At 39.1% G+C, this 24510-nt stretch overlaps 1 protein-coding gene across 2 annotated transcripts; it reads left to right on the top strand.

Moving 5' to 3' along the window:
• The first annotated feature begins 2834 nt into the window (after window positions 1–2834).
• Window positions 2835–24094, top strand: TMEM242 (transmembrane protein 242). 2 transcript variants are annotated; one of them, XM_048080757.2, is made up of 4 exons: window positions 2835–3011; window positions 4313–4413; window positions 9070–9207; window positions 22973–24094. In XM_048080757.2, exons 1-4 carry the CDS (start codon window positions 2894–2896, stop codon window positions 23069–23071), a joined length of 456 nt encoding a protein of 151 aa, XP_047936714.2. In that variant the 5' UTR covers window positions 2835–2893; the 3' UTR covers window positions 23072–24094. The 2 variants fall into 2 exon arrangements, with proteins under 2 accessions (XP_047936714.2, XP_047936713.2); XM_048080756.2 differs by lacking the exon at window positions 22973–24094 and adding an exon at window positions 9589–9841.
• The last annotated feature ends 416 nt before the right edge of the window (window positions 24095–24510 follow it).

Genomic DNA, 24510 nt, shown 5'->3' with positions numbered 1-24510 from the left:
ATATTTTTGAAGTGTCTTCTGTTTCTCAGATGCAAGGCTCTTACTATATTTGTTCTTGTGTCTGACAAATGATCACTGACTTTGTCAGGATATCTCTGTCTAAATCCTATAAATCATTATTCAGTGACCAGATCTTTCCTAAAAGAGATCTGAGAACTTATTCTCAGCATGGGAATTTCAGACACCAAAGTCTTAAGAGAGGCACAACAGTAACCAGCTTATTTCTTATTACCATAAAACCAGAAACTACTGTAGAAACAAAACCATAGTTGCAGAATGCTTCCATTTCTTGTCCAATAGACCAGAAAATTGATCTGAAATGCTTAACCAGTTTCCTCATGCCTCCATCTGTACACAAAGCTAAGGGTGCCCTGTACTTTCAGGAATATCAAAGCTTTCATAAATACAGGAAATGACCCAACTCAGTCAAAGAGTAAAACTCAACTCACCCGAGAGCTAACGAGCAGCTCAACTGCTGTATTTTTCTTCTTCCAAAACCAGCATTTGGCTCCTTCTAAAATTCTTTTACATAATTCTGTTAGCGAACATGTCATTTTAACCAGTATTCAAATCAACCTCCTGTATGTTTTGAATTGGATTTCCTATCTCCAAGCCTGATGCTGTGCTTCATCTGCCAACTTTCTCTGCAGTGGCACTGAAGGCTGCTCTGGATACATACTATCAGACAGTTGGATAGTTCAGTAAATATATTTATTATGTCCCAATGAGCTTGTAAACTAGCTCTTTCCCTTCTAAAGATCTGGATGTCAGCCCTGGTCCTCAAGTGAAACCAGCCTTCAGCGTGAATTGCTGGTGTTCTCATGTCACTGCGCACTCCTGCACAATTAGCTGTCCGTCTGCTCATAAGAGGACGTGGAGCAGGAGAAAAACAGGTCGGGACTGAAATATTTTGCAGCATTATGTTAAGAAGTTTGCACACAGTGTTCTTATTTCTTGGGTTAGCTGCTTATAGGCAGGAATACCACATATTCACAAGGATTATTAAAAATACCCCAAACAAACAACAATAAAACAACACACAACTTAGGGAACGTCTTTATGCAAACCTGTTTCTTCTGTATTTTTCTTAAATTTCTTTTCCTCCTTGTGCTCTTGCTTATTGTGTTTCCACACCTCGCCCTCATGAATAGTGTATGCTTTATGAACTTCCTTAAGAGAGGCACTGTGTTACCAATTTTTCATGAAAACCCAAGAGTTGATGTAAAAATCCTAAACACAACTGCAGAATCATGGATGGAGATTTATACATACTTTGAAGCTGAAATTTTTGGTTGCTTCATACTGTCTGATTTTGCCTTACCATTTCTTTTTTATAATAAAAGAAGACCACAGAAGGAAGTCTTCCATCCACAATTGCTTTGTTGTGAAACTTGGCATCCTAGCCACAGCAAACTTTAACAAATATTAAACATCCACACAGTGACTGAATCTGGCAATTGTCATTTGCTGATGTTGTCTAAATTCAGACTTGTAGTCAAATTAAATTAGTAAAAAATAATGCATTTTTCAATTCTACCATCACCTATATAACCCTATTTGCATATAGATTTTCATACCCTCATTTTACGAAGATTTGATTATTTGATACCAGAATCATAAAAATCAATATTTCAAACAAAATGTGTCTGTTTTTAGAGAAAGATAACTGAATCTTAGAAAAGATAATTGGTTAATTCTGAGTAGCTATATGTAAACCAGTCTGTTCACATGTGTACCCTAACAGTGACTGAGAAGGAATAGAGTAATTATTCCTGTGTAAATTATATTTCAAAGGAGAGCAAGAAGACATTAATATTGCAACCTAAATGGACACAATTCTGCTGAACATTTTTTTTTAAAGCAAGACAATTTATTTTATAACACTAGGAATTTTAAGTTACTCAGCAAGACAGAGTGGATTTCATGGGTTTTATGCCCTACTTTAAGTCTTTGTGAATGATTAATAGAGACAGATCTTATCTGACTCTCGTAAAGATGGATTCTTGGCATTGTTCAAGATTAACTAACATCATTATTCCTTTTCTCATCTCTTTCTCCCTTGTCCTGGAGATTTGAAAGAAAGTGATGCGTTGATTGATGCGAACTCAAAAAACTATCCTGAGAAGAAAACCCAGGATTTTATCATCAAGGACAAAAAAAGAGGTCATTATCTCGACAGTTCAATGATTCTCCTTGCAAATATAGTGGTGATTTGGGCACAATTTACACTCGAAATGTATGCATGCTGTTGTTTCAGTTTTATTCACACTAATAACGTCTAAATACTTTATATAACCATATACACTTCTGCCTTGAGATACAATAAAAAGTAATTATTTTATATATATATAAATATATATATATATACAGAGAGAGAGCTCCTGTTTCTCTCACAGCTGCTTCTTGATGCACAAACGCCGTGCAGCCGGCGCAGCACACGCCCTGTCAGGACAGGCTCTGGGTTGCCTTTCACAAGCACGGCGACCAGGAAATTTCCCAAAATATTCGATTTTTCGCCTAGCAACCCAATCCCCCGCAATGAGCCGCTTGGGTACAAACTCCGGAGGCTCACGGGGAAGTGCACTGAGGGAAGCCGGGGAGGAAACACCCGTGGGGGCTGCGCTCGGCTGCCTCCCTGCCCACACACAAAAACCCTTAGGAGGACAACAGAAAAGGCTGGTTTTAAGACAGGCTTTGGCGACTTTAGCCCTGCGTGACGGGCAAAAAAATGAAATTAGAACCCCCTAAAGACTGCACACCCCGGTGGCGGCGTCGCAGCCGAGATGGAGGAGGAGGAGGAGGAGGAGGAGGAAGAGGAGGAAGGGCGGCTGCCTGTCCCTGCCCCGCTGCCTTCCCTTCCGGGTTAGCCGCCGCCACCGCCTCCTCCCGGGCCATGGGGGACGCCCCACAGAGCGCCGCGGCGGCTCCGCTGGACGCGGGGCTGGGGCCGGCCCTGCCCCGGGGCGCCGGGAGCTCCGCGGCCGCCCAGGACGAGCTCTTCCTCATCAAAGGTGCGGGGCCGCCGCGCTCAGGCGGGGATCGGTGGCGAGAAGGAGCCGGCCCGGGCTGGCCCCGGCCGAGGACCAGAGCCCGCCGAGGACCAGAGGGGGCGCCCCCGGTGCAGCTCCGGCTCCGCCGGGCCGGGGTCTCGCTCCCGCCGCCCCGGGGGCGCTGAGGGGAGGCCCCGGCTCCAGCCCGGCAGGGCACGCGTGGAGCTCCTCCTCCTCTGCTGAGGGCAGGAGTTAATTAAAAACCGGTGGTTGTTTCCGAAATCAGGAAAAGGTTGCTGGTTATTAGACCCTGAAGTGTAAAACGCGCGGGGCGTCCCGTGTGCTGACACTGGCTGAGGTACTTCACGTGCTTCATTGACATGACTACAGCAAACTGTTCCATCACAGTAATAGAGTGATTTTTAATAGGTTAATTAAAATAGGGTTCATTTTTAACATGTGGGACCTAACATAAGAATGTTTTGCTTCTTGCTTTCTATTCAGGTCATTTTTTTTTTTTAAACCTGACGTCTGTTTAATTTTTTACCCAGCACAGGCTGGATATCAGGGGTCACAAAGGATGAACTTATAGCCCCCTATAGAGAGGATTTTAATATGAACCAGATGCTTTTGTACACTGCATCCAGGCTTTGTAGTGCATCTTTTTCTTAAAAGTGATCTGGTTATGGCTACACATGCCTTTCTGATGCAAAAAGCAGAGGGATCAAGGGACCCCAAGTAACTTTGGAAACACTGAAGAACTGAAAGTGAGGGGCGCTTTGTATCTTGGGAAAGCTCATGCCTTCTTATTATTTTGAAAAAGAGCATTAGAACAGAAAATGGACAAAACCAAAGAAGTGGTGTTGCTTACAGAATGGTTTTCTGAGGTACTCACGGATTCCTCAGATGTCTCTTCGAAGTATCGAATGGTGCAGCAGGAGAACTACATACATCTTCCTTTAGGGGAAGGGTAAAGCATGGTCATAGAGCAAGATGATTTTAGTAGCTTGGCTCTGGAGTGAGAGAGGCTGCTGAGGAAGCAGTGGAAATTTGGAAGTACTGTGAAAAGGCATCCTGGGATTTGAAAGACTTCTGCATTCCCTGTTTTGCAAATAAAGGCTTGCTATTCATTTTCAAAGTGCTCTATTTCAAAATAATTCTGTCCTACTTGCTGTACTGAGTTAATGTAAATAATTTGGACAACGTCCTTTCCCTTCAGCATGTGCTGACATTCTCCTTTTTCAGTTGTTATTTTCAAAACAGGTTTTACTTTTTTTCACCCTAGAAAACAAAACCTTAATTTCTTAAACTTTTCTTGGCAGGTGGAATTTTTCTAGGTACTGTTGCAACAGCAGGAATGATAGCAGGTTTTGGCACCACACTTGCCATGACAAAAAAGAAGAATCCAAACTGGTTCAGTAAGGTTTGTTCCTTTTAAACTGTTTTCGAGTTGTGATACACAGAAAAAAAATGCAAAAAAGTGCTTTATAAAAATGTTGATACATGTAGAATTTGGCTGTCCAAAGTTGATGGTAAGGGCACTAGACTTTAAATTGAGTCAATAGGAGTAGGATTAGTTTAAAAAAATCGATTCAGAGTTGGCGCTGCTAAATACTTTAGTACTTGAGATTAGTTGAAATAAAACAACATTAAGCTTACACTGTTAGCTTTAATCATACTACTGCTATACAATGCAATGTAATTGATGATCTATTTTTATCCTGTGATGTGAACATCCTTCAGTCACGAGCCTCAGCGATCCAACTTACCATGCAGTCCTGTGGTGCTATCATGAATTGGGAAGAGAGGAAACTATGGAGTAGCGGTGGAATGAAGAGGCAGAAAGCCTATAAGATGCGGAATACATAATATGAAAAAATAAAACACTATGAGAGGTTGTTCCACAGGTTATAAGAACGTATTACAATAAAGAAGTTTTCTCTCTTTTTTAACTTTTTTTTTTTTAAAGTCCTTTATCTTGGACATTGCATTTTTCCAGATATTGCATATTCTTGGCTGTCAGACCTGTCCTGTTAGCACTGTGATTTATCAAGAGTGACATTACATTGACATCCAAAAATACGTCTGCTGGAAGTGGCTCCAAATGATACATACCATTTAAATTTTTACTGAAAACCAGTACCTGCTACTATCTGTGCAAAGTAATTTCAACAGTTTGCTAGGAAAAAAATACATGATTCCTGGGTCCCTCAACTTTAATACTGTGGAGTGTAGAAAGAAGGTGATATATTTTGTCAAGGTACTTGTAGGTGAGCAATTTCAAAAGGGAAGACGAGACTTTGAGAATGTCTATAGAGGCTCTCTGAGGTTTTGTTACTGAAGAAGTTAAGTTTTGCAGTAGCATTCTTACTTAAATGTAGTTACTGCAGGTCATTGCCTATTATTTTTAATAACACATTACGTATAATAATAAAAGTGTAACTATGAATAACTAAAGATGATTGCATCCTTATTAGATGCTTAATGCTTAAACAGTATTTTTTCCATATAAGGTGAGGCTGTAGCTTGGCAGGTACTTCAGGCAAACATAAGCCAGCAGTGCTGTTCAAAGAAGTAACGCAACCATCCCAGGATTAATGTTGGAAAGAAATAAAAGACCTATTCTTTCAGCATCTTTGCTGGTTTGTGCTACCTTTTGTGCCAGTGAAACGACAGCATACAAGAAGCAAGTGTAATGTGGTCTGGGACCAATTTAAATAGTTTGATGGGAGCAATTTAATGGAGGAGTTGTAGCATCACTGCATCATGATTTCATGATTGCTTTCATATTTTGAGGCAGCAACAGTATGAGACCCTAGTCTTGCAGAACAGCATCGATATTACTAGCAAGCGATAAAGCTGAAATTGAACTTATTGTACCTCCTCCACGGCAGTGGACTTAACTAAGTATCATAAGAAACTGTAGAACCAGAGCCCCATATTTACTTAAAAATGAGACTACATAATCCTGTTTTGTAAACAACTGCAGAGGCCTTCAGTTAAGAAATTATGTTTTGGGATGTGTGTTAAAATTAAATGGTCAAATGCAGCAGACTCCCTATGAGAAGCATCCAATTTTACCAGCATTTAGTCAGGTGTTTTTACAATGAATTTTACAATAGGTTAGGTCATATAAAGCAGCGAACACACTGAATACAGTCAACCAAAGCAGTTCAACTTACCATTCGTTTTAAGCGCTACTTCCTTTCAGATACATTCATATACACAAGAGAATGTTTACAGGATTGAGGCCTGTGTCTGAAAAAAAAAAAGTCATTTCTTGTTCTCCTATTTCCTGCTTGTATCTTCCAGGAAAACAAAAACAAACAAACAAACAAAAAAAAAAACAGTGTGGAGCACATATTTTGGTACTGGTTAATACCTGCTTTTTAAATCAAAGAGTTATATTTTTTTTTCAGTGTAGGAGCAGTAATGAAGAGACAATCTGTGCGTAGAATAACAGGTTTATGAATAAAACTGTTTTCTTAAAAATGTTCTTTTGTTGGTGATGCCTTTTTCCCCCATGATATCATACTAGTTTACTCGTCATCTTATTTTTTTTTTTTTTAGCATTTCATTAATTAGGATTCTTGATGCTCTGAACACAGTATCTGATAATCATATGACAAATTTTGGTGTTTACAGAGATCTTTATATTTAATAACACTGAGGAATCACCTTTTGACCAAACACTGTTTGACTGCTGTCAGTAAAACCAAATCAACTGTTTGTACATAGCACTTATTTTTTCTGGGACAATCAAGCATTTAAATAGCATTCGAGTTTTTTTGCCAGCAATTTTCACACATAATGACTTCTATTTAAAGATTCTGTGTAGAGGATATTTTTGTCCATTCTTTTTCCATCTTCCAAGGGGGAGAAATTCTTTTACATGTTGTATATGTTTAGACTCTTGAGGCAGGAAAATGTCAGAAATAATCATCAACATTTTTAGATCTACTCAATACAATCTCTACTGAAAGAGATACGAAAGTTCATTAGCTGTGATAAGGAAATAATAGGACGTGGTTTAATGGTGTAACTAGAGATCTTCGGTGTTTGTGTCTATGCACATATGTGTATGTATATACACATGCTTACAGAGCACACTTTTGTTATCAGCTTCCACTTTTGGGATGTCCAAATCAGGATGAATAAGGATCAAGGTAGATTTTGCTTGTGCCCTTTGCAAGTGTGTACATGTCCTTGGGTAACTGCCTAGAGCTAAATCCAAAGGACAAGCGTTAGTACTGAGCACTATCTCAGGATCATTTTAACATTTTGATAAATACAAAGCCAAGAGGAAAAAAAAACATGCTTCTTCACTGATCAAATACCACACTGATAAGCACTGTTCATGTGCTGAATTACATCAAAGAACAATTTAAAAAAAAGTCTTATAGAGAACACAGAAGATTTTTTCCTACTTTTTGTGATAAACAGAAAAGTGCAGTTCTTTGGCATATTTTAGAAGAAAATTATTTTAGATCTTTCCTAGAATGGCTCAGGTTGGAAGGGACCTCAAAGCCCACCCAGTTCCAACCCCCTGCCATGGGCAGGGACACCTCCCACCAGACCAGGTTGCCCAAAGCCCCATCCAGCCTGGCCTTGAGCACCTCCAGGGATGGGGCATCCACAGCTTCCCTGGCCAACCTCTCCCAGTGCCTCACCGCCCTCCGAGTGAAAGATTTCCTCCTGACATCTAAACTAAATTTCCCCTCATTTAGTTTACAATCTTCCCACAAGTTAATTTCACTTTTCTGTATTTTAGACTACTAAAGAGTTTTCATTTTTGTATATATATTTGTATGCCTGTACTCTCATTAGTTTACCTCTGAGAAATAATTTTTTTTTTTTTTTAATACCCAGTAAATAAGTAGGACTATTCAGTTGTGTGAGGACCACAGATGCCAGCCTTTTGTTGTTATCTTCTTAAATCTATGTTTCTGTGTGAAAAATTGAACAGTAATCCTTGTGAGGGGAAAAAAAAAGAAAACCCAAACCCTTTTACTGACATTTACCACTAGGAGTGAGAGGATTATGTCCTACTGCTGCTATAGGCTACACAGATTGAAGCTCTCCTGCAGCCCATAAGTAGAGAGAAATGGGCATTGTGATCCGAGAACGGCCGGCTAGCAGCACACACGCAGTGTGAATTGATTGATGTAAGCCAGCGCGCGTTCGTGCACTTCATAGCTGCACTGTGCCCTGATGTGCTGTGACAGAGAAGGTTTCATCGTGGTTGGGATGCAGTCGTGGTTGAGGCTCCATTCTTCTTGGCCTGAGATGACATCCCCAAGTGTTTTTGGGTTTTCAGGACACATCTCATGGAAGACTCTCAAGGAGCAGAATCTTAAAAACACCCACTCTTATTTCTGAGAAAAACAGAAGTATGAACACTGAACAGCATTATCTTTGTTGCCACTTAGTGAACTCTGCAGGGGATAGTGTTTAATGTTGCTGCTTATTCTTTCCAAAAATTTCCTAAACAGTTTGTAGAGCTCCTGCAGAATTGCAGCCCCTCAAAATTAGTCTTTCAGTCACAGTTACATTCTGCCTCAAACTGAAAGCTACGTAGGCTCATCCAGTTTTCTAATTTGCTACTTCAGGAGTGCAGATAAAGACATAATGGACTGAAGGCCTTGAGCTACTCATACTCCCCCTCCCCTCCCCCAGTAAAAAGTACCAAAATCAGTTTTGTAAAGTGATTGTGTTCTGACATTTCTGGCATAAGGGCTTGTGATCCACTTCAGGGTTTTGATCCTGATCCAATTTTGTATTTTGAGTGGTGGGATTACTGTCAGATTCCTGTGCCCATGAAACAGTTCGCTTAGATGTTTCTGGGTAACAGAAATCATCTCCATATGCTCCTGGCAGCCATAAAAGCTGTTCTTGGTGGGAAAGCAGCTTATACACCTACTTGTGTGTCTCTTTGGGCCTGCTGGCCTCCATAACAAGTTTGTGGCCACACTACCACAGCTAGCAGGACAGGAAAAATTATAGAGCACTATGTTTTAGTTTTTTTTTTTTAAACCAATTATTGTTCAATTTGTCTTGATCACTCTGTTTTTGCTTCTAGGGTATTACTGCCACAGCTGCATTACCAGAGAGTGGTTCATCGTTGGCCTTACGAGCCCTAGGATGGGGCTCACTCTATGCGTGGTGTGGAGTTGGATTGCTAAGTTTTGCCATCTGGAAGGCTCTGGGTGTTCACAGTGTGAGTACCAAGCATGATCCTCTCAAATACCATATTTTCCTAGAATCAGTCATCTTGGGGTGGCATCTCTGTACTACTACAGCCTGGCAGCACCCCTTCATTCCCCAGATACAGAGTGACTAACCTGAGGGCTCTGCAGTCTGGAAAGTCATTCTTGCATCTTCCCTAAGTGGGATGTTGTGGGAAGAGACAATCTGGGGGAAAGAACAGTTTTGTCCTGTTTATGTTTATTTACACAGATGTTTCAGATTCTTCAGAAAAGAGTCAGTGTTCTACTTCAGGGACTAAAATAGTAGCTGCAAGCTTTCTGTATCCTTTGCTTACTGAATTGAAGGCTACCCCCGAGTCCTATCTTTAGAGCTGCCTGTTTATTTGTTCAAGGTCCATTTTCTGCATCAGGACACGAGGGACATAAAAACTGCAAGGAAGACAGCTTTCTTTCTAGTGTGTTCCTGTAAGGGGCAAAGGGGCAGAAGATGTGTAACAGAGCGCTATTCCATGACATGCCATGTCAAGGCAAAGAAACTCGGGAAGCATCTGTATGTCTCAAGGGGCCAAGGCTATCTTTAGCAAAGTGCTTATGTTCCAGTGTTTCACAGCGTTGAGTGTGAACACTAGAGTTCATGTAAGCATTTTGGTTTGCCCCTAGTAACGAGCCCATGACTGAAGAGTTCCCCTGCAGCTGTTTGGCAGAACTGTCTACATCCTCCTAAGGGGTAGGAATGAATAGACTTCCTCTACTTTCTGTGACAAATTAATTCTATATTCAGCAAAGCATCTCATGCTCTCCAGACGCTAAAAGAAGCAAGATATTACTTCATCCTGATGCTCATTAATGGCTTTATTCAAGTTCTCACTTGTCCACTCTGCCAATGAATCTTGTGGGTTACCATTTGGGTCCCGACATACAACCACATCTTCCTTGGTCTCCAGTGTTGAATCTCACTAAGAGCCATTAAATGCAGGCAGAACACAACAAAGCATAGCAGGACACAGCATGCAGCTACAATGCATTTTGTTTATACTCAAGTCCTTGTCAAGCTATAGTGGAATAGCAGAAAAGGGGTAAGAAGAGTGGGAATACCAATTTATACTCTCTGCATGCTGGGCTACAGCAGTCCACTCAATTTCCTGTCAGTATATCATCATCCAAGAGGATTAATTCTGTTAGAGTACTTCTGGTCCTGCCAAAGGATAGCAAAATATGACTCTAGTCAGCAGTTTCTGTTTACTTTTGGTCAGTAAGCTTAATTTTTATTTTCTTTGAGAAATGCTGACCTGGACCCACAGTTGCTTTCTTTTCTTGTGAGGCCACTTTCCTTGAGACTGTATGACAAGGAACAACTGCATAAACTTGAGATGGCCAAGTCCCAGGACATGTCACAGTCTGACAGGGAGCTTCCTGACAGCAGTGGCTCTCGGGTCTTAAGCATGCAGCACAGTGCATGGCCTTTTAGCAGCTTGTTGAACATTCCTCGTCAAAGAGTCGTTCCTTATTTATATTCTGTGTTGTGTTAGTGTTGAAAGGAGATGGGGGCAACTCTTAAAAAGCTACTGCAAGTGCCTGTTGTAGGCTGCTTACGTTTTACAACATGGCACAGTTAGAACTGCAGACTCTGAAGGAAGCAGATTTCTGTCAAGACCCTGTGACCACATGTGATTTTGAACAGCTGTCTCCCTGCTTATGACACATTTATTGCTTTCATTATAGACTTAAATTCCAGCTGCAGGAAAGAAACCTGTATGATAGTACTAAAAAACAACAATTGGCATTTGTAAATTGGCTGGCACGTCATTCTTTATCCTGTTTTGCCTTTTGTCTGTTTGATTAAAAATGAAGTACTCTGACCAAAGAAAAGATGTTCTTTAGCATTAAGAATATTTCTAGAATAAGTCATTTTTGATTGTTGTTGACACTTTTTGCATGCTGCTTTAACATAACAATCAGTAATATTGACTCATGAAAGATATTTCATGGGGGTAACACGATACATTTGAAAATTCTTCATTGCTGTCACGTAAGCAGAGACAATATACCAGTGATTGGTCAGTTACAATACTAACTTTTAGGGACCCATATTAAATGCATTCGTTGTATCTAATAATTGTCAGATAACCACAAAAATAAATCAAGTTAAAGTTGCATGAACTATTTACTGGGGTTATCGCTTAGTGAAATAAAGTTTCTTTACACATTAACTTTTCAGACCACAGAAGACATTTCTGATTTTACACTAAGCTCCACATTTCAAATTTTAATTTCAGTTCAACATTTTGAAAAGAGGATCTTACAGGCTTACCTGAATGAAAACATCTTATGGCTTCAGTGTAATTGACTGCTGTGAGTTGACTTGCACAGTAACAGTTGCAGGTTCCAAAGTACCTGTAGAAATTGAAATTACAATTCCAAGCTAAGCACGATGCATATAGATTTGAAAGCTATGACTTCAAAGCAGACTTTAGCCTCTGAAAGCGCTGTATTATACATGACCTTAGGGAAAGCTTGATTCATTTTGATGCCAGGAACCTGTGAGATCTTAATAACTAAACTTTTGGCAGCTAGACAAAGAGAAGAAGAGCTTGCTGCCCTGCCCCTTCACCTTACTGCCTTTAACAGCAACCAGCTGCCTTTGGGACCTGCTAATTAGTGATCTGGCCCTGCTGCTAGCCTCTCTCAGCTGGGCACCAACTTCATTTGTTTAAGAGCTACTGGTAATACTGGTAACAGTATTATGACAGCTCATATAGTGTTTCAATATTAAGTTGTTAAGCATAATAAAATTCTAATTGTAAACACTACAGATGTTTCGTATAGCAAAAAAGAAGCTGCGTCTGTCACACATAAAAATGCATTAACTCCAGTGCGTTCTCAAATTCGTTGTCAACTCTGTCCTTGTGAGTGTCTGGGTGGGACCTCAGCGAATAAAGGACTGACTTTCACGTACGGTTTGGAGGGGAGTTCTGAGTCAAGTAAAACCGAGCTGCTCTGTGGTGTAATGCCTAATACCATCTCAGGGAGTAAAGCACAAGAAGCCACAGTGGGAAATCAGGTGTGGTGGGTTGGAGATCTCAAAGCAGTAGCTGTCTGGCCAGCAACACTATTGGGCAGCTTTCCCCCTAACTGATCATCCACATAAACTGCTGAAGTTCATGCACACCAGAGCTTGCTCTGACTTTAAAGGAGAAGCAAAGCTGGGCGGTAAAGGTGGAGAAGTGCAGCAAACGATGTGCTCTGTGTGCTTTGAACACTGCTCACTTTAGCCATGCGCTGGTTTGTAGTGGTGGGCTACTTAACTGGTGTCCATCAATTGTTGTAATCAGTGTGCTTGCCGTTAATCCATTTTGATCATATTTGTGCCCATAGAAAGAAGTGGTAAGCACCTTCCACTCACCTGGCAAAACAAAACTAAAACCAGCAATGAGGCTGGTACAATTTTTTTTTTTTTTTAAGAAACTAAAAAAAAGTCTGTATTATAATTCCTATCTGTCAAGTGCCTGTCTGTTATTACCTCCTGGGCAAAGCAGATTCCCCACAGGCGCTGGTGTGCAGGAGGAGGGCAGGGGCTGCGGGCCCCCCCTGCACACAGGTGCCCGGGGACTTGAGGATGTATGTGTATAGTTTGTCTGTCTTGCACTGCAGCTACATCTGCTGGCGGCAGGAGAGAACGTCAGTACATTCAATGTCTTTAGGAATAAGCCAGTTTTATTTTTCACGCTTATTGAATGAGTGTTTTTAATTGCCTTATAGTGACCCGTTTTCTCAAACAAGTATTACCCTAGTGGCAAATGCTGTTGCCACTGGTTAGAACCCAGAAGAGCGCTTTTCACTTGGTATCACTGCCAAAATACTGTGATTTTTAATGTTCTGGGATGTGGTCCCTGTGAGCATCAATTATCAACGGGACAGGGTGATTGATAAAGATATGTATGACTGTAAGCTTTGTGCCTGTTTAAATTATCTTGTCATCACTTACGAAGTCAGAGATGGAACGACAAGAACAAACCGGCACGGTATTTCCTTGATAAGTTATAATTGCTGTAATTAATCTCCGTCTGTGGTTCTGAAGCAGCATTGCGAGTACTCAGCAGTTCGTGTTGTGGAAGGAAACTGAAACTGCAGTGCCGTGAAAATGCTTTGTCCTTACGCCTTCTGATGCAGCCTGCTCTTGCTGGAGAAGCAGGCACGGAGCAGTCATTGCTAAGATCTGTTCTGGACGCTAGGATGATGCTCCAGCTTTGGCCATACTAAGTTTTTATTTAATCTTTGTGGTTTATTGGTTCTTAAAACAGTGCTGTGACGATGCCTACTTCCAGCTCTTAAATGGCTTTATTGTTAAGGGTGCTTCCCCATAGCTGTACAGCCTACTGATTTTATGCTAGCATGAAAATCCAGGAGTGACAGTGAGCAACTGATCTTTGTATCTTGGTAAGGGATATAAAAGATTTTATGCTGTCTCAGGATGGGTTGTTAATATCCCCTGACTGCAGTTATCACCATTGTAATTCTAGAATATGCTGGTAAGTAATAAACGCTCATAAATTCCTGTGAACTGTTATCCCTAAACTGAGAAGTGATGGGTCAGTGAGGACTTGGTTTGAAAATGGTTTAAATTCTGTTTTTCATTAACGTGAAAAAGAAATCTTAATTTTCAGAACGTAGGAGCTTATGGTTATCTATTTTTACATTGTACGCTGTGCAGAAATTATCCAGCTGTCATTAACAGTTAAAATGACTTTTTTAACTTGCTTCCCACAATTTCCTAGGAAAATATTTTAAAGTAGGTCCACCTTCGATTATCCCAGGGCCTAACAGCTCTGTATTAGCAAGTATCATCAAACAACAGCACTGGGTCAGTGAAGCAGTTTGGGTCCGGGGACACCTACAACCATATCTAGAGGATTTTTAAAATGTGGACTGACTCTAGCCTTGTCCCATGGCACGGGTATGTCCCGTATCCCATGGGTTGCACCGTCTCTTTCAGGGACAGACTGGTCTTAGATCTCAGGTCATCATGTATTATTACGGTAGGCTTGTGTAGTTACGTGTTGTGCTGAAATAAAACCTTCCAGTATCTAAAATCATAGGGTTATCAGAGGTGAGAAATAACTGATCAAAAAGGAAATGGCACGTACTCTTTTATAAATCATTTTCTAATCATAAATTGTCTAAAAATTGTGGATTGAAACAGTTGTGATCTCAGCTCCATCCATGAAGGCACATGGCATAGTCCATTTGCAGCAACGCAAACCATGTCTGTGAGTGTACTGTTAAAATACGTGGTAAAATCGGTGGTCACAGCATAGTCCTGGAAACTTGGAGAAAAAAATATGTTTTGTCTCTGAATGAGGCCCAAAATCTATTGTTTTATTTCTGTAATATTACTTCATATTAAACACTTTAATTAAGCTGAAGTTATAGTAAAATTGTAAAATCTAAATTAAAAGGCTAATGCAGAGCAGACTTGCTGCAGCTAATACAGTTTGAGTGATTTATCTGGTGTGTCTCCTGCCTTCCCTGCTGCTTAAACACGTCTTTTTAAAGGCAGAAACATAGCATTTGTTAAGTCTGTACAAGCAGGGTGCACACCATGGTGTTGTCTTGCTTTATTTGGTGAATGAAATGGGCAGGGTCTACTTTTGTGAAATAAATGATTCCTTGTTTTTTGAAAAAGACCTTTTAGACTCATCCCTCTGTCCCCAAGTGCTTTCTTTATTCTTCTTAGTCCTCAACTCTCTGACTTTAGAGGAGTTGCGTACTCTGATTCCCCTGTAGCTGACAGTCATCAGTACATTGTTTAAATTTATCCCTGTATTGCATTCGGTGTGCTTATTTTACAGGAATAACTGATGGTGATAATCACATTAAGTTGAATTGCAGTTTCCTTACAATATGGCTGCCATTTGTCAGCAGTACCAAATAACATGGACAAATGTTTCACAGTTTTCTAGAAGTTACAGTTAACTTGTAAACCTTTATTTTAAATAAGCAGGGTTTTGTTTTTAATTAAATACTTGCAGCTACAGAATACTTGACAAATACTAAAACATGCCTCTGAATGCCTGTTGGTATTATTATTTTTTTTACATACCAGCAATTATGAACCTTTTTTTTTTTTTTTAAAGCAGAACAATGCTTCAGCACTTGCACGCTGAGGCATTCAACAATTAACAAACAAGATAGATTGTGCTTTAAGAGCCCTTTTGCTCCCCATGCCCTCTGTAAATTAGGTTTTATTTCCTCAGAAATAAAAGCATTTGTTCTCCCATAGGAGAAGGGTTGGGATGATTCATCCGTAGGTTTGTGAGATCGTGTCTTGTTGCTTATATATCTGTTCTGTGGAAAGCTGGGAAAATACTGAGCAGAATTGCCTAGTAATTTGTGACTAATATAGTTACAAAATATTAGTTTATCATTTTTATGGTGACTCCTAATGAAATATCCTCTTTTTCACTGATCTTAACCTTTAAAATATTAACAGCCTAACACAATTGCACAGCTGTGTAGAGACATCTAAAACAATTAAAAATGATACGGAGAATATAGGCTTGCCATGGTTTTGTTGGTAGGGACAATTCCTAGGCGGGCTGCTTTTCTCTAGAGGAAACCTAGCCTCTAAATCATCATTTTAAGTATAACACTATTAGCATCCCCTCAGCTATTTTGGGAGATACTTGATATAATTTCTGTGAGACTATATTCATAGGTACAATATAAATACAAAAGAATATTGGGTTTAAGGGTGGATGATTTTCAAAAATGAAATGAGAACATAGAGAAAAATTCACAGATTACTGGGTTTAGCGTCCATAAACAGTACTACTACCTACGGATCGCAACCAAGTATAGACATACTGCAGAGGCTTACATTTATATGCTATTTCATAAATAGCATATGCTGCTATATAATATAAAACATATATATAATAGAAAATATAGAAAATATAAAGGATAAAATATATAAAAGAAATGCCGTCATAAAAGCATTGTATCTCCTAGAATCATTCTAGAATCATCATAGTGTCATTCCTAGATGTTTTTTTACTATTAGTTTTTAATTTTCCTTGTATTTAATCCCCACCTATTCACTACTTTTCTATTCCTTACCACGCTTATGTTTGATTGCACATAAAATCTTTTCTTTCCTATTTCTTGATCACAGAACTCAAAATAATTCAAATTTGCCCTTTTTTTTGACATCATTTTACTTCCTCAATACTTAAATTCCAAATTTTTGAAAGAAGATGGAGTACTAGTACAAGTTAGCACTTCCTCCTGTTTATACACAGTTTTTCTGTACTGCTTGTATTGCCTAATTAGTTTGGTGAGGGGAGGACTTGCCTCCACACATATGTACTGCTAGCATTTTGCACAAGAAGTAAAAATTAAAAACAAGGAACCTGTGAACTTCACTGTGTACTTGATAGAGCGGAATGCTTATTCAAGGAGTAAGACCATCATTTTCTTCCTGGAAAGCTGCTACATCTGCATTATCAGCAGGGACAGCTGTAAGGAAGTATTTTAAGAATATAGGAAGGCTGTAGCAGTAGCTCTCTCGAGGAATTCTTTTACTGTGTCTTGGAAGAGACTCGTCGCTGTCAGCTGCCAACAACGTGTTAGGAAGGCAGATAGAATACAGCAGCGTTCAGCCTTTGGTCTGAAATTGCCTCTGTGGAGCAGTTCCAGGTCTCTGGAAGCGTGCAGGTGGATCAACACGCTTCTTGGCTGCACGTAGTGCAAACTACACATGTAAAACTGAAGTCTGAATAAAAGCTTATCTGTCTGGTGTGAATTCCTCGAGCTACATCTCGGTACCGTGGGGTCTTCCTGTGCTCCATGAAGCGTGGCAGGATGGCTGTGCTCACCATGTGCTGCTGTGCTCTAGGAGCCAGGCTGCTGTGCTGGACTGAAAGCACCCAGTCGTCCCCATCTTTGTGCAACAGGAGCTCTGGTGGGTTGGCTGCATGCAGTTCAGCGCTGCTTCAGGCATCGGGGCTTATGCGCCACTTAAGAACAGGGCTTTATTTTTGTGCTGGCTCTTTTCTCAGCCATGAATCTCACTTGTGGCTGATGCATGCTGTGAATTCCTGGACGTAAAGAGGAAAAAAATTACTCAGGTTACCCTTTTCAGGAACTACCTGCTTGCAGACAATTCCTGTTTTTCATTTAATTCAGAAATCCAAATTACAGCACACAAGAGCTTATACAGTGGGGATGCTCATCCTGATGCTTTGGGTCCATTAACCAACATGCTTTATACATTTAGATATTTAACTATTTTAAATTTTAGATTACATTAATTTTTCAAATTGCCCTGGGTGACTAAGGAGCAATGAGTAATACACAATAATAGACTAATCACGTGGATGTTCTTTTCAGGCACCCAGATTAGAAAGTAAGATTCTACAGAAATAAATGGCAAGGTCCTCAGTGATTTCAAAAATATTTCACTCCATTTTCCTGCATGGCATGAAGGCCTTTTGCAGTATAGCCCAAACTTTGTACCATTATTTTTATTTTGAAGCCTGGTGCAGCATCACTGAAATCAATGGGAATGGGCTTGAGCATGAAACACTAACATAATCAGATTTGAAATATCATATACTACAAAAACCTAAGCTCTTGGCCTTTCATTTCAGAAAAATCAACTGGGAGATTTACAGAAATTTAAAGTATACTCATGTATCTCTGAAGCTAAGGAGAGCTTTTCCAGAAAATGAGTTGCCTTTTTAAGATTGTGGTTTACAAGATTACTGTCCTGGTGTATATAAATTAATGTCTGTTTTGCCCATTGATAATAAACAGCTAACCACCTCCTTTTTTTATGTACTCAGTTTGTGATGCAGAGCAGCTTGCTTCCCATTCACAAGATACACAGATTCCGAGTAGTCGGAGCACTGGGAATGCCTTTGCCAGTGAAGTGTAAGACCTAAGAATATGGATCAGAGCACTGTTTTCCATGCTTGCTTTAGAGGTCAGCGTGGGAGCAGGCACAGGCTGCCCTGCACCGAGTGCTCCATTTTACCTTGACAGTCGGGGAATCGCCTTCAGCTGGCGGGCTATCTGCCCTGCGCTTGGAGTGCTGTAAGGGCTCGGTGCTTGCTGTTCTCTGCAAATAACTTGCTATTTCTGTATGCAGGCTCTGGTAAACGTTTGATAACAAGGGTGACAGCAATTATTTTTAAGATTTGGAAAATGGTGGCCAGAACAATCCTCGCTGATGCTCTTAAATCCAGGGCAGCCTGTCTCATCTTCATGCCTTGTGAGGTGGAAGGTGGCTGATGAGAACATGCGGCACGGACACACCGTATCCAGCCGATACTCCAGTGCAGGGCATCTAACCCCATTTCGCCTGGAAGCTAATGTAAGCAGTTCCTACCGGTATAAGTACTAAAATAGGAAGCTAATAATTCCTAGAATCTGGGTTGGCCTATTATGAATGTCAGACATTAAAGAGAACATTTCTTCATAAAACTTTCATTCTAGGATTCAAACAGACTCTTTTAGCTCCTCTTCCATTCATTTTAATACGAACGGCCACGTAAGTGCTCTCAGTAATAGTGCTATCCCAATTTTTGTGTGACATTCTGTCAACGATGTACATTAAAAAGACATTATTAAATGGAAGATGCTTTTAGGTCCCCATATTTTTGCCACCTGAGGCAGGATCATTAGGTTAAGATAAGAAAATAACAGTGATCTGTAGCTATTACAGATTATTTAATGCAGTAAGGTAGATGATACCCTTTTAGAAAGAAGCCTGACAGTCAGAGGTGGAACAGTTACTGTAATTTATTTGGCAGGAAAAAACAGCGTCAAGCTTTGCAATATCTATGATAAAAAAAAATAAAAAAAATCGCTTGAATGAAATTGACTTCAGAGAGTTGCCTGCAGGAAAAGCGAATGCTGGAATGTTAAATCAAGAAATGTGCTACAAATCGTTCATGTACCACTAGGTGCAGAAGCAGGATTTGAGAGAGCGGCCTGTGATCCTGAAGGCAGCAGAAGGAGGTAGAATACATTCAGCTTTTAGTGCTCGGTTTACTCTGCTATTAATCAGAGACATTATTACAGTTGAACTGAGTACCCCAGGGTCTGTGTGGCTGGCAATAATAAAGAGGCAGCCATTTCAGTGAATTATTTCAAAACATTCCAGTGTTTAGTGGATAGCATATTAGCTTTGCTAATTAAATTAATGCTTTTTGAATTGAGACCAGTGGCATGCGTATCTGGGAATCTGGAGAAAATACAGGAGAAGATTTCTGGGTCGGAGAAGGGAGAGGAGACCTTCCAAATGGGATGTCTACCTAAAAAAAGGCAAGGCAAGACATGGATTCACAATTGCAGCATTTCCTCATCAAGAATGTGCAGTATTCATAGAATATAAAGCTAAATTTATCATTTTCACAAGACTCTCACCACAGTGTAGGAGGCTGAATAGATACCAGGAAATCCATTTCATGGAAGGATAACTAATTCATATCACTAGTGAAAATTTTTTTCCTTCACTAAAAGGATCCTCTGAAGTTGTGAGTTATTTTGAAGGCCAAATGTGGTCCTATACTAAATGCAGTATATGTATATATAAATGCCAGTCAAGGCCCAACATACTCAGATCATGGTCTCTGACTCAAAGAAGTCACAGCCTAAAATTTGGTACGAGGAGGGCTCATAAGCAGACAAACATTGTCACTGGGAGAGAAGGGAGAGGAACTCTGGGTTGCAGTTTCCCTGGTTGTTTGTGTGTGCATATGCTGGTCCCACCCATCAGAAAAAAGCTGGTTTTTGGTTGTGTCCGTGCATTTAGGCAGTGTGGGAAGTGAGCTGTAGAGGAGCTCTGAGGGCAGGCAGGACAGTGGCCAGGATTTGTAGCCAGGATCAAGTACATTGAGTTTGTGCAACAAGCACAAACATGGAAATGGAGGAAGAAACCGAAAAGGTGATATTAGTGGAACAGAAGAGAAGGGGGAAATACCTTAGAAGTCCAAATCAAAGCCCTAATGAAGTCCTGTAGTGCAGTTTCGTACTGGAGGGATAGAGAGAAAATAAAAGTCCATGAGTAGTACTAGGCACGTTGCTCAATATATTTCTTAAAAACTCAAAAACTATTGTGGAGAGAAATAGTAGGGTACATGGAAAAGGACTTAGATGCTTGCAAGAGAGGAAGTGATCAATGAGAGTCTGACTTCACTTGCAAAGCGGTTTTATAAGTAGCATTAGAATCTAAGGAGATAAGGCTGAGGAAATTTTTCAAGGGGTCTTCAAAAAAAAAAAAGACATTCAACAGTTCAAATTTTGTCCATGTGTTAAAGGAAAATTGCTTTTCTAGAAAATGAGTTGCTTTTACCTGCAGAACATAAATTAGCGTTCTGAAGGGAGAGAAAAAATCTGCACGTTTTTAAATCTGCAGTTGCTAGCAGTGTTTTAGTGCTTTCTAAATACTTTTTTCCTTTTTTTTTTTTTTCTTTCAGAATAGACCTGTAGTATTTTATTTCCCAGACAAGATTGCTTCGTGCATTTAAGGGTTAGGGTTTGACATATTTGTAATTATGAGTTAGCTGTTAGAATGAGGCAGCACTGTAGTTCACTGAATGGCTTCCCTACCCATCATCTTTTTTTTTGGAGGCCTTATGTAATTGCTTTAATTTTCCTTTGGTATCTTGTGTTGTCAGTAGAGTAATAGAGGTGTCCTGTGGGGCTAAAAACAAATTAAAAATCAGAGTTTAGAAGCAGCCAAAAAAAAGCAACAAGAACAACAAAAAAGAAATAGATTACACCAGATCATTAGCTGGTATAAAATGTTTGTTTCCAGTTTTACCAACTGAGCCATGGCAGATCAGGTTAGGATCTGACTATTCCTATGTTATCAAATACCCAGATAATACTTAGAGTGAGATGAGAGAGCTTGGTTCACTCTCTAGGAAGTAAAAAATGTTAAATATGTTAAATACTTTCCACACACCAGAAAACTCAGATAACTTAATTACAGAAGACTAGAAAATATGGTTGGGGAAAAACAAAGTTCCTAAAGCATTTCATACTGTAAATACTTGTATTCAATTGTCAGCAATTGTGTAATGTAATTTTGACTGTTCTACATCGTCTCTGATACTGGTGTTTAGTATATTTGTAAATACTACCTGTCTGTGAAAGCTTTTTAATTTTAACTAAGTAGCAAAGATACTAGGTTAGTAACTACTGTGTTGAGTGCCAAGATTGAAAAACAACAACAACAACAACAAACAACAACAAACCAATAAATGAATCGAAACAGCTATCTGATCAAAATAAAATGTAAAGTAGAGAGCAGCTTACTTTTTGCATAAGAACAAAGACAGGATAAAACAAAAAAGATAATTTGGCTCTGAATTTTCCTCCTACTTTATATAGTATATTTTTATTTCATTAGCAGTACCTAGGCATTTTTACACAAAAACGTGGAATCTTAAATGTTTTCCTTCATCATAATTAGTTATTGTCTTAGCAAAGATTTTTAAAACTTCTTTGTAAACTGTTTCTTTGATTGTATCAGCTGTAATTTGAATAATTGCGTTCCAGCAAGTACCAATTGCCTGCTAGAATTATTCATACACAGAAGGGCTTGAATAGAAAATGCCCATAGGTATTTGTTGAAAAAAATGATGACCCATAACACACAAAAGTTTGGTGTATTAGAGAAGGTGTCTCTTTGGCTATTTAGAATATCTAGATTTCTTGGAACCCCTCCATGGGATACAGAGCTTGAGACAGCGTTTTGTCTTGAAGAGGTCATTGCATCTGTGTTTTAATACCACACATCCTGTCTTCTGTGCGTGAATGTCATAGATTCTGTAGAGTGTCCTAGAAGTAGTAGTTCAGATCTTCCCTTGCACATCCTGCTCTTCATTTAACAGGATTTGTACTGATTTTGTTCTTCCATGTCTATCCTTTAAAAATATACTACATATAAAAATATTGGAAGAGAGGTACCCACTAAATCTAAATAGTATCTTCAAATACAAGTGATTTTTAAAGAAATATCAGTTTTGGCTTGCCAAGACAATCGAATCAAATATTGGTGATAAAATGATTGCCGTAAATATAGATTTGGTAATTGGTTTTAATGTGTTGATACACAGACTATAAAACCAGCAATCTTTCTCTTCTCTAGCAGACATTTTAATTTACCAACAAAGAAAGGAAAGCATGGTCCTACATGTAGTTGTGAATCTTATTTTCATTCCTACTAATATATAAATTTTCGTTTGTCACCTATATCCATATTGTTAGATAAACCTAAACTATCAGAGGTGAACATTTTTTTCTTTAAACTTTCTTTAAAATTCTTGAACAGACCTAGTGGCGCTTTTATCCATAGAAAGTGTAGAATAAGGCACTGAAGCTGAAATATGGGCACTTTCTACTGAAGTAATTTTCCTACAAACAAACAAAAAAAAATAAATGTGTGTATATATATATATATACACACATACACATAATAGTTCATATACTGGTAGTGAATCATTCAGGCAAGTGGTCCAAATTAGGCACCCCAGTGTAGTGCCTTAGAAGTGGGGATTGTTGTGGGTCCCTTCACCCTTTTTTTTCGCTTAGTTGAACCAGCATAATCAGAGGCTATGTCTAAATTCACTGTAATTTTTAAGGCCTTTTTGCTGCTTCTTTACCTCACACAGACATATTTTGTGGAATAAGCCCAGGTTTCATGGTACTACTTTATTTGTTACTTCTTAACAGCTGACAGTTTTTATTTTTTAATCTCTTTTATAGATGAAAGAATTCCGGACTAAAATGCAATCAATGTTTCCAGCAATTCCTAAAAATAGTGAGTCCACCGTTGAATGGGAAGACTTACTTAAATCAAAGTGAAAGAATCAAAAGCATTTGGAGATGGCTCTCTCAGCAACAACAGTGGAAGTAGCAGAAGTGTCCCATATGAAAAAAAGAGAAGAAAGCTCAGACTGAGCAAGTTACTGGCAGAGTCCACTGAGCTTGGGGATGCCAGTTAACATCTAACAGCAAGAGAATTAAAATAATTATTTATACTGTACTTCTTCAGCATGTTTTATAGTTGATTTGGGAGGAAATGAACCGTCCAAGACAAGTTTGATTCAACTAGAAAAAAGACTATCTTATGAAGACTTAAAGAAGAAACTAACCTCAGTAGTAAGTATGAGGACAAAACCCCAATAAGCTATCGCATTCACCTTTTCAGAGAAATTTTAGGGAATTTCTCTAGGAAACAACAGTACTTTTAGTGCCATTTACATGTACCATTAAGAATATAAACATAAGACAGTTACAAAAGATGCATTAATGAGCCTGAAGGTAAAGCACACAGTGCACTCTGCTAAAAATAGAGGAGATATTTAAAGTTGTAACAGAAAAAGTGTCTAAACCAAGCTATTTTTGTATGTCTGATGGGAAAGTTTAAATACTTCCAATAGGGAAGTAATGATCTGCTGAGCTCCTCTGTAGAGCAGCAGCAGAGATCTCAACAAAGTGCACTGTCTTTCCTCAGTAGTAGACTTTTTATTGGATCCCACAATTGGGAATGTGCATAAAAGCCTCTACTATATTTGTATGGAAATGTTAAGTTTTAGGTGAAAAAAACTTTGTATTTCAGTGGTTCCTGTGGCTCTTCTATTAGGAAAAATAATGGGTCATTTTCCAAACTGCAGTAATCTCATGAATCGTGGGTGTAGACTAGGAAGAATAATGTCTCAAACATTGTATTTGCAGAACTGTAGATCTGTAAAATTGCAGAAATTAAAAAAAAAATACCATCAGTGAACAATCCTTTGTTGAATGCTCAATTATCATTTTTTTTATTAATTGCGCACAGTCCAATTAAGGCAGCTGTCAGATTTAATAAAGTCCTCTTCAAACCTGTCCTTTGTGATTAAATCTTTATATACCTAGGAAAAAATGTTTTTAAAAAAAGCTTTAAATGTCAGATGAATAATAGAGAAGTATGGTTTTCCTACAAAACATGACAGCACTAGAATAAGATCTTTAAAGCAGATGATGTATAATAGTTGACATCTTTTCCATGGCTCGATGTTTGTAATCCAATATGAAATAAATTGTGGTGAATACTGCCATCCTATGTACATGAACAATGGTACTGTTTTCATATTTCTATTTTGCATGTACAGGGATGCCTGCAGTGCCTATGCATACACATATCAGTAATATTGCTGAGTTACCACGTTTAAGAAGTAGCTATGCCATGAAAACTGATCAAGTACCTAACTGAAGTAAATAAATGCAGATCTCATGATGCCAACTAAAGGTTGGTCACCTTT

Source organism: Anser cygnoides, chromosome 3 (assembly GCF_040182565.1).
Source record: "Anser cygnoides isolate HZ-2024a breed goose chromosome 3, Taihu_goose_T2T_genome, whole genome shotgun sequence".
NCBI classification, from domain to species: Eukaryota; Metazoa; Chordata; class Aves; order Anseriformes; family Anatidae; genus Anser; species Anser cygnoides.
This window is presented reverse-complemented; position numbering and strand designations above follow the sequence as displayed.